This window comes from Dipteris shenzhenensis, chromosome 14 (genome assembly GCF_047967505.1).
Source record: "Dipteris shenzhenensis isolate YYH24624 ecotype China chromosome 14, Dip_SZ_1.0, whole genome shotgun sequence".
Taxonomy (NCBI): domain Eukaryota; kingdom Viridiplantae; phylum Streptophyta; class Polypodiopsida; order Gleicheniales; family Dipteridaceae; genus Dipteris; species Dipteris shenzhenensis.
Genome location: NC_141609.1, coordinates 16,255,400 through 16,265,505, shown reverse-complemented (window position 1 = coordinate 16,265,505; position 10,106 = coordinate 16,255,400). Strand labels below are relative to the sequence as shown.

The 10,106-nt window shown below is 44.5% G+C and overlaps 1 protein-coding gene across 1 annotated transcript; it reads left to right on the top strand.

Annotated features, from left to right (window-relative positions):
- LOC147894260 (pentatricopeptide repeat-containing protein At4g13650-like) lies at nucleotides 1-5,139 on the top strand. Its single transcript, XM_087385089.1, has 2 exons — nucleotides 1-584; nucleotides 766-5,139. Exon 2 carries the CDS (start codon nucleotides 1,274-1,276, stop codon nucleotides 3,989-3,991), a length of 2,718 nt encoding a protein of 905 aa, XP_087241215.1. The 5' UTR covers nucleotides 1-584; nucleotides 766-1,273; the 3' UTR covers nucleotides 3,992-5,139.
- The last annotated feature ends 4,967 nt before the right edge of the window (nucleotides 5,140-10,106 follow it).

Sequence of the window (10,106 nt, the reverse complement as noted above, 5' to 3'; positions counted from 1 at the left end):
CACTTTTTATTCTGAGTGACATCTCTCTCTCTCTCTCTCTTCCCAAATCAACTCGTCCCTCTAAGGCCAGTGCTCATGAGAACTTGTACTCGCTTGTTTTTGTGAACTTTTTGGGGCACGACTGTCTGTGCCCTACGTTGACACTGAGCACATGATCAGCTCAGAAGGGTGAATGCCCAATCGCTCGACCCCGGATGTAACGCCTAACTTTTGAGATGCCACTCCTCCCCTAGAGGAATCATTTATTGCATTCAAGAGCGTCTCCTACACTAGGAGGGACCTCTTGTGCAAATCATGGCAACTTCATGAGCCGGTTCATTATTCTCATCAGAAGAGGAGAGAGACTTTTAGAGAAGGCAAGACATCTCATAAAATTGAAAGATATAGAGAAGGAAGAGGATTTTGATTCGTTGCATTTGTTATATGAGCCTGATTACTCAAGACACTGCAGTGCAACTAACGTATTGCGAGACATTACCTCAAGCAAGCACGCAGATGCAGCTAGCAGTACACATTCATTTTTTGTGTTTTGAACTAGAACCCCGCACAATCTGAAGAGGTTGAAGATGAGCCAGGACGATTGGGTAAGTGGAGCTCGGATTAGGTTGATAATTTAGGCTTTTCTTGCTAAGTTTTGAGCTGCCCGCACAGATATCTACATCCTGCAACGATTCGAATTAATACTTCTTTGGTGAAGATCTCTAATTAAAATGATAGTCACCAGATTCAAGATTTTCGTAAATTGATGAAGTTCAAACCATTCAGATTCAGGTTGAACCGAATCAAATCAAGCTTAAATACGCGTTGTGACAATGCGGAGTTGAGATTCAAGGGATTTCAGAATTGAGACTCGGACAGGGCGCCATCATCGGAGCTGCATGGAGCTGCTTTTGGCATCGTCATTACCATTGAAGGCACTAATACTTGCAAAAAGGGGCACTATGGTGGGGAAATTCGAGACTAAGCTTTCATGCGAATACTTTTCGTCGAAGCTGGACATAGATAGACTAGGTGTATGTGAAGGTAGCAATGTTTTACCGATTGGGAAAGTTCTTGTACTTCCAGGTAGGTTCAAGGGCCGAACGCTTAGGAAGGAGTACTTCACTGACCCCTCCCATTGGCGGGACTACAGGGAGAGTAAACTTAGTGTGCGACGAGTCTGAATCGAATGAACAAGTAAAGCTGAGTTTGACGACAACATTTTCAGATTTCATGCATAAGATTTCCAAGGAGTCGCCATGGATAGGTTTGGTTAAAGAAGCTTGGAGCAAAGATGAATGCTGCTAAAGCACAAGAAGTATGCGAAAAGAGTTGCTGGGAAACGCTCAGCTTAGATGAGGCACTCACATCGATGGAACGGATGTCCCAGCGGCCTTCAGTTCAGAACCTTACATATATCTTGCATAAGTGCAGAACAAAGAAAAATGTAGCGTGCACAAAGCGCTTGTATGCCTACATTTGCAAAAATGGGCTGGAAGATCATAGATCTCTTGGGAACTACCTTATCCCAATGTTGGTCCAAGTTGGAAGCATGTGCGAAGCTCAAGAGGTTTTTAACAAGTTGGTTGATCGGAATGTGTATTCTTGGACTTCTTTAATCAGGGGTTACATTGAATGTGGACATTCAAAGCATGCCCTCAACCTTTACCAACAAATGCAAGAGGATTCTGTACATCCTAGCAAGTATACCTTTCTGGCTCTACTGAAGGCTTGTGCGAGGCTGAAAGATGCAGAAAGAGGCCGAGAAATACATGTCGAGATAGCCAGGAAGGGGCTGGAAACAGGTCATGTTTCTGTAGGCAACACCTTGGTGGATATGTATGCCAAATGTGGCTTGCTTGCAGAAGCACGTCAGGCATTCGACAAGCTGCCAGTTCGAAATGAGATCTCATGGACTGCACTAATGGCAGGATATGCAGAGCATGGGCTTGGTGTGGAAGCACTAAACTGCTTTGAACAAATGGAGCTGGAGGGTCTGTCTCCAGATTCTGTCACATTTGTTTGCAGCTTAAAAGCTTGTGGCAGCATAGGAGCCATAGACAAGGGACGAGAAATACATGCCAAGATTTCCAGAAAGGGGCTGGAAAAGGATTATCTTTCTGTTGGCAACACTTTGGTGGATATGTATGCCAAATGTGGCTCACTTGCTGAAGCACAGGAAGCGTTTGACAAGTTGCAATTTCGAAATGAGGTCTCGTGGACTGCACTAATTGCAGGATATGCTGAACAGGGTTTTGGTGAGCAAGCGCTGAACTGTTTCGAACAGATGCAATGGGAGGGTCTCTCTCCAGATGCTGTCACATTTGTTTGCAGCTTGAAAGCTTGTGGCAGCATAGGAGCTATAGACAAGGGCGGTGAAATACATGCCGAGATATGCAGAAAGGAGCTGGACAGGCATTTTGTTGTTGGTAGCGCCTTGGTGGATATGTATGCCAAGTGTGGCTGGATTACAGAAGCACAAGAAGTGTTTGACAAGCTGCCAGTTCGAGACCTAATCTCATGGACTGCATTAATTGCAGGATATGCGGAGAAGGGGCTTGGTGAGGAAGCACTGAACTATTTCGATCAGATGCAACTAGAGGGTCTCTCTCCAGATGCTGGCACATATGTTTGCAGCTTGAAAGCTTGTGGCAGTATAGGAGCCATTGACAAGGGCCAAGAAATACACGCTGAGATTTTGAGAAAGGGGTTGGAAAGAGATCCTTTAGTTGTCAGCACCTTGGTGGATATGTATGCCAAATGTGGCTCACTTGTAGAAGCACGGGAGGAGTTTGACAAGCTGCCAGTTCGTGATGAGGTCTCATGGACTGCACTGATCGCAGCATATGCAGATCAGGGATTCAGTGAGGAAGCACTGAACTTTTTTGATCAGATGCAAGGGGAGGGTCTCTCTCCAGATGCTGCCACCATTGTTTGCAGCTTGAAAGCTTGTGGCAGCATAGGAGCCATGGACAAGGGCCAAGAAATACACGCTGAGATTTTGAGAAAGGGGCTGGAAACAGATCTCTTTGTTGGCAGCACCCTGGTTGATATGTATGCGAAATGTGGCTTGCTTGTAGAAGCATGGGAAGCATTTGACAAGCTGCCAGTTCGAAATGAGGTCTCATGGACTGCACTGATTGCAGAATATGCCGAGCAGGGGCTTGGTGAGGAAGCTCTGAACTGTTTCGAACAAATGCAACTGGAGGGTCTCTTGCCAAATGCAGTCACATTTGTTTGCAGCTTGAAAGCTTGTGGCAGCATAGGAGCCATAGAAATGGGCCGGCAAATACATGCTGAGATTGTCAGAAAAGGGCTGGAAAGAGATCTTCTTGTTGGCAATATCTTGGTGGGTATGTATGCCAATTGTGGCTCACTTGCAGAATTACAGGAAGTGTTCGACAAACTGCCACTTCAAAGTGAGGTCTCCTGGAATGCACTCGTGTCAGGCTATGCCCAGCTAGGAGAAACTGAAATGGTTTTCCATATGCTTGATAGAATGTGTGGAGAGGAGATAAAGCCAGATGGGGTCACATTCTGTAGGGTTCTTACTGCATGCAGTCACACAGGTCTAGTGCACAAGGGCCAGAAGTACTTTGAGGCCATGAGCCAAGACCATGGTATCATTCCAACTATTGAGCATTACACTGGCATGGTTGATCTCCTTGGCCGCGCAGGCCAATTAGACGAAGCAGTAGCGATGATTAGGAAGATGCCTTTTCATCCTAATCTCGTGGTGTGGCACACGGTGTTGGGTGCTTGTCTAAAGTGGGGTAATGTGGAGCTTGGAAGACTGGCCTTTGAACATGCATTGCAATTGGATGAAAAGGCCGATGCAGCGTATGTCTTGATGTCTAACATCTATGCAGATGCTCACATGCGGGAGGAAGAGAAGAAGGTTGATGCAATGAGAGTGAAAAAAGAAGCATGGAAGAACCCAGGACAGAGTTGGTGGACTGACAGTGGTGGGAGTGTACATTCGTTTTTGTTGGGGGATACAAGAGACTACTAAAGCAAATAAAATAAGATGCACAGCTAGGAGATATTTCCCTCGAAGAGAGTATGTCCCAGAGTTGCAGTGGGTATCATGAGACCTAGCCATTGATACAAGAAAGATGTGTTATGCAAGCACAGTGAGAAGGTAGCTACTGCGCATGCCCTAATCAATACATTTAAGGGGACACCCATACATGTCAGGAATCTCCAGGTTTGTAACGACTGTCATGTAGCCATGGTGCTAATATCAAAGACAGAAGCGAACTATTCTTGAGATGGGAACCATTTTCATGTCTTCAAGGAAGGAAAGTGTGCTTGTGTGGACTATTGGTGAAGCTAGTTTACCTAACAAGGCAAATACATTTGGTTTCACCTACACTTCTATTTCCATACGACACTCATACTTGAATTCCAATGTGAAATGGAAATGTTGAAGCCTTCACTGTCGAGACTAGCTGCTACAGAATGGTAAAGCATGCATCAACATCTTGGGTTAATGGGAATCGATCATATAGTGCCATGTTTGTCATGTGCACGCTTGGGACAGGCAGGTAGATGACGGGCTAAAGTGCTATCCGTGGGAACATGGGTCAGCAAGATTGCTTTTTACTTTTCTTGGCGCTTGTGTGCTTTTTCTTGGCAAGCACTATTCCCTGAGGCTATAAAAGGAGTGCCAGGGCCATAGTTGCACACACCACCAGTGAGGGAGCAGAGCTAGGAGCTACCAGCTGTTCACCAGGCGGTATGGGATGCCGGTATGGAATGCCAAGGGTGAGGTTTGGCTTGCAGGGCTGGCAGTTTCTCTAGCCTGGGATCGGTGGGGCTGATCGAGCCTGGATTAGCATGTATGGGTGGCAAGTTGCTTGCACAAGATGCTGGTGTTGTAGACCATGGTTTCGATAGGGTTAGATTTTGTGAGAGTGTGACAGATGGTATCAGAGTTTCAATATCGTGGATGATCTTGATCGTGGTTGAAGTGATTGCGAGGTATGTTGGAGTGGAGAATTCTAGGTTTGGAGCCAATTCGCAATTTGCTGAAGATTTTGCAGTAGTTTGTGATTTGGTCAGCTAGGGATGTGAATCCGTCATGATTGGAGAGAGAGGATTCTGAATGTTTGTGATTTGGTCAGCTAGGGATGCCAAGGACATGGTCAGGCTAGGAGACTTGCGTGGGATGGCGCATCATGGAGAAGAGTCAGGGTGTGGCACAATTGGTTGGCCATGCGAAGATGCTTTTAGGGTTTTATTTTTTTGGAAATTGCTTTTGGGAGCTTTAATTGCCAAAAGTAATAGCCTTTGCTTTAGTTTTGGATGCTAAAGGAGAGAGATTTTTTGGGAAGCAGTGCTTTCCAAAACAGCAAAAGATTTTGGAAAAAAAGCCTTTAAAAAAGAAAAAAAAATCGTTTTTGAGCCGTTGGAAAAAAAATTGGAGCTAAAAGCTTGGGCCAGCAGCTTTAAAACCTCCACTGTAGTTGCTTCTTCTTCCCAGCTGAATTCTTTGTCCACTGTCATATCCTCCTCCTCCTCTACCATTCCTTTCAGCCATCATCTTCTAGTGGATGATTTTTTGGCAATGGAGAGCCACCACAGTAACAAGACTCCTTCCTTGGATTACAGTCTTGTGGAATTGGAGGATGAAATTACCTCGAAGCTCATTCCATGAAGATTGGAAGATGTCTTTCAAGAGATGGAGAATTTGCAATAAGAGATTTGGGAATCCCTTAGATATTGTACGACTCCACAGAATCAGAAGTATGTGACAGAAGGCTCACACTGTGATAGGTGTCGAGAATGTGTCTTAGAAGCATTGCGTCAACACCATGTTCTTTATTATAAGAGATCTCACACTTGATCTCTAGGCATCTCGGCCTTTCTTGGTACTCACCCAATATTGGGCTGAATTCAACACATTGTTTTCTTATGCTTGCCATAAGGTCAACTCTTAAGATTTTGACCCACTAATTTGTAGACGTGGTTCTAAGATTTTTATTGTTTGTTGCTTATAGACATGAGAACCTTTTGATTGCCAATTTGGGGGGTGTCTTAGATGTCTATAGCTAATTGCTTAATGAGAATCCTTTTATAGGAGGCCTTCCCGGACTCACTTATGAGTGTATGAACATATTAGATCGCTAAAGTGTTTTCCTCTATGCTCCTCACTGTTCTGGGTGCCATTAGTGCCTGTAATCATGCATTTTAGGTCCTAGGAATGTGTACTTATATAGTAGGCATATAATTTTGGGTAAAACAGGCGCCTGGGAAAAATTTTGAATCGAAACACGTTTGAAAAATTTTTGAGATAATCTTGTAGCTATGAAGCTAACTCATCCTCCTCAAGCTGGCTCATCCTATAAGGTGGAATAATAATAGGTTGAGCCCCAGGTACTAAATCTATTCGATGGTCTTTTGCCCGTTCTGGAGGTAAACCTTCCGGTAGGTGAGCAGGGAATATATCCATGAAATCATCCAACAACATTCTCAATTCATGGTGTTCAAACATGCTTAAATCATTTTTGTTATTAACAGAGACAACAAATGAAGAAAGCGGAATCAAAACACACTGATACACATCATAATGAGAAGTGTTTATTATATACTGAAGCTGCATCGCAGATACAATAGTCCCCGAGAAGAGGGAATATTATCACACTGAATACAAAATTGGATGTCCTCATTCAAAAAAGAGAGTGTATGCTCTTTCCATCCAATCCGAATATCGTGGGTTTTAAAACATTGTATTCCGATTAACAAGTCTACATGTTCCAAGTGCATGACATAGCACGTAAGAGTAGCTTGTTTAGTCTTGAAACCGGATAGAAAGTGCTTTAATCTTGCGATCCCAAAAGTGCTTTCTAGCTGGAAGCTGCCCCTCGTAGGTGTGATTGCTAGGTATCGTGGACAGCCCCATCCTCTACACAAGTTTGTAATTAACAAAATTGTGAGAGCTGCTCGGGTCAAAGAGAATGTGAACTCTTTGGTCCCTTACTTCTCCATAAACTCAAAAAGGTCATGGGGGCCAAATAACGAATTATTAAAAGTGCAATTACAAGAAAGTGGGCAGGTAATGACATTTACAGAAATACCTGTCATCGAAACTTGATTAGCTTCCTTAGCTTTGGTACCTTGTCCCGCATGGAGCTTCAGTCCCGACGCTTGCATCTGGTTCTTGCGCTTAGGTGCGGAGGAAACGGGCATGACCATTCTTCGTCTGAGTCGAGTTCTTCTTGGAGGCATTGTCTATAGACTTCGACTCCCTAATACCAGTGGTAGACTAGAAGAACTTCCTCTTGTTCTTCCCACTCGTGTCGGCAATGGTGGTTCCCTTTGCGTTGGCCATGGTATCATCATAGATGCACGCATAGTTCATGGCCTCTTGCAAAGTGGTACACTTGTTGTTCTTAATGTGAAGCCTGTACAAGTTAGGCAAACCATCCATAAAGATGACTAACAAGGTAATTGGATCCATCTTTGTAGCTATGGTCTATAAATCCCGAAACCTCTGAAGATAAACCTCAAAAGTCAAATTCAACTTGGACATATCGAGGGCCTTGAGCTTGCCTATGATATTGTAATCTTCCTCCTCCTTCAGAAACTCTTTCCTGAAGACCTCTTTGAATTCTACCCATGTTGCAAGCTTGGGTTGGAGTTCCTTCCACCATAATAAAGCCTTCCCTGACATATACTCTATTGCAAGGTGCATCTTCTTGTTATCTGGGTAAGGGTGAAATTGGAAGTATACTTGCCACTTGTACAACCAAGTGTCAACCACCTCCTTGGTACAAGACTTCCGATCTCCCGGAAAAGGATCTGGGGTGATATTCGGACCTAACACTGAAGCCAAAGCATCCACATGCGTGGGCGCCTGAACAATGCTAGTCAAAAGTGAGAGTGAAGTTAGAATCCCTTGGAGTTGTTGTGTTAGCTCCGTTTGATTCGTATTAACTTGCTCGAACTTTTCATTGAATAAAGTGGTGAATTCACTAAAGGTATTCTTCATAATCAAAGCATCGTAGAGGCCTTGGTCATCATCTGCATGGTAGTTCATATCTTGATCACCCATGGTGAGCCCGGGGTCGACAGAATCAGACATATCTAAAATCTGATCTGATGAAGGAAGTAGACTTAGAGAAGAGAAGCAACAGGTGGGATCGGAGCTAGGAGTCTAGAACAGAGAGAAAGCTGGCTAGATAGGAGGTGACGAAAGAGAAGAGAGGTTGGCCGATGAAAAGAGGTGCGAAAATGACGATCAACTTGAGTCACTGAACCCGGATACTCCCGCTCCTGGCTGTGCTGTATGGACGTCTGCTGCAGGCCATACAAGGGACGAAATCCACAAGAAGGGCATGGAGGGGTCTTCACGTGCGCACAATCATGATCTGGGGCAAAGCTGTGGTTTCACCAGGCTAAAAAGTGGGAGGTCCAACTTTTAGAAAGCTCAACTTTCAATGAAAGCCCACCCTCCTAAACTTGGAGGGATGGTGCTTTTTTTGGCTTCCAGCCTCCCCTTAAAACAGCTCAGCCTTGCTGCGACCCTGCTCCAGCCTATGGCGCACCTCTTTGCACTCTCTTGCATGACGCTACTTGACCTCTATGCAGCTCGGCCGTACACGGGATCAGTAGGGTTCCCCTCAGCCCATCGCTTGCCTAGCGGCTCCTCTCACATCTCTCCTACAATCCTCTCCGCTCTCTCGAAAAAGAATATTCTAGTCTCAAAGGTAGATAGCAACGAAGACAAAGAAGAAGAGGGTGGTGACCCAAAAGGACACCAAAATTGAGAAAGAGGAGCCCAACAAGCTAAGAGATGGGGATTAGAGGCAACCCAGAAATGGGAGAGGCTTGGTGCCACAAGTGCAAAACCGATGGTGACACGGTGAATGAGTGTTGGTTGTTTGGCCAGTCAACCAAAGATAGTTGGTTCAAAAAGCACAAATGAATGGTAGACCTCCACCAAGTGGAGCAAGAGAAGAGCATACCCTACCAAGGGGAAAGACCGAAGAGCAATAGCATGGCTTGCTACTTCTATAGCATGGAAGGAATCAGGAAGAGTAAACGCCGTGGTTGTGGAAAAGAAACTCAACATGCTACAAAAGGCATGCAACCCAGATGACCATACACCTCAAGCTGGCATGGTATTGATGAAGGTGGTCACAATATCACAAAAAGCATCCGAGAAAACCCGAAGAAGCAAAGAGAGCAAAGGTTTTGCTGAAAGGAAGAAAAGAAGATGGTGACAATGATCAACCATGAGTTGAAGTAAAAAAAAACCACTCATTAATTGGGGAGAGTTATCGACTGTCCGATGGGAATGAGAAAATGAGTGAAGGAGCACAATGAACCCAAGAGCGAAGACAAAGCCAAAAGACTAGTGAAGAAGATCTAGGTCGACTTAGTTCAGGAGAATTTTCAAGAATTGAATGTGATGATCTCAATTGGTGAGCTGATGAAGCTCACTCGTCACTATGCCTAATTCTTTTGTAGTCTGTTTATGGACCAATGACCCAAAACCACACACCTCACATCAACGATAAAAGTGATCAAGTCAATGATCTAGGACAAGGAGGTACCATCATTGATGTTAAAGTTTAAAATCACATGGTGAATCGAGTGCTTGTTGACGGAGCCTCGAGAGTGAACATAAATTCAGAAGAAGTGCAAATGACTATGAAGTTGAGGAGATTGAAGCCCTCACTATTCAAATTTAGATGGTGGAACAGAGATTGGAGATGCCCGTGATTGATGTAAAAGTTCAAAATCATACAAGGAAGGGAGTGCTCTTTGATGGAGGCTTGGGAGTGAACATCAATTCAGATGAAGTGCAAAAGACGTGAAGTTGAAGAGCTTGAAGCCCTTGCCATTCAAACTTGGATGGTGGGATAGAGATTGGTGCTGCCCACGGGCATGCTAAAGCACATCTACATCAAGATCAGTGGAGCCTTCTTCACGGTCACATTCAAGGTGGTCAACGTGATGCTGTTGGGTATGACCATGGTTAAAGTGTGCTGATAATTGGGGAGGGAAGATCACCCAAGAAGGGAGGGACATGTGGATACTGATGGGTACAAGCATGAACCATAAAAACTACAAGCTTGAATGTCTAGAGGTGGAAGAATACTATGCCTTTGCCATCTGAG

What these genes read in the sequence shown, in the direction of transcription:
- LOC147894260 (XM_087385089.1), top strand. Translation starts at nt 1,274, where the DNA reads ATGAATGCTGCTAAAGCACAAGAAGTATGCGAAAAGAGTTGCTGGGAA.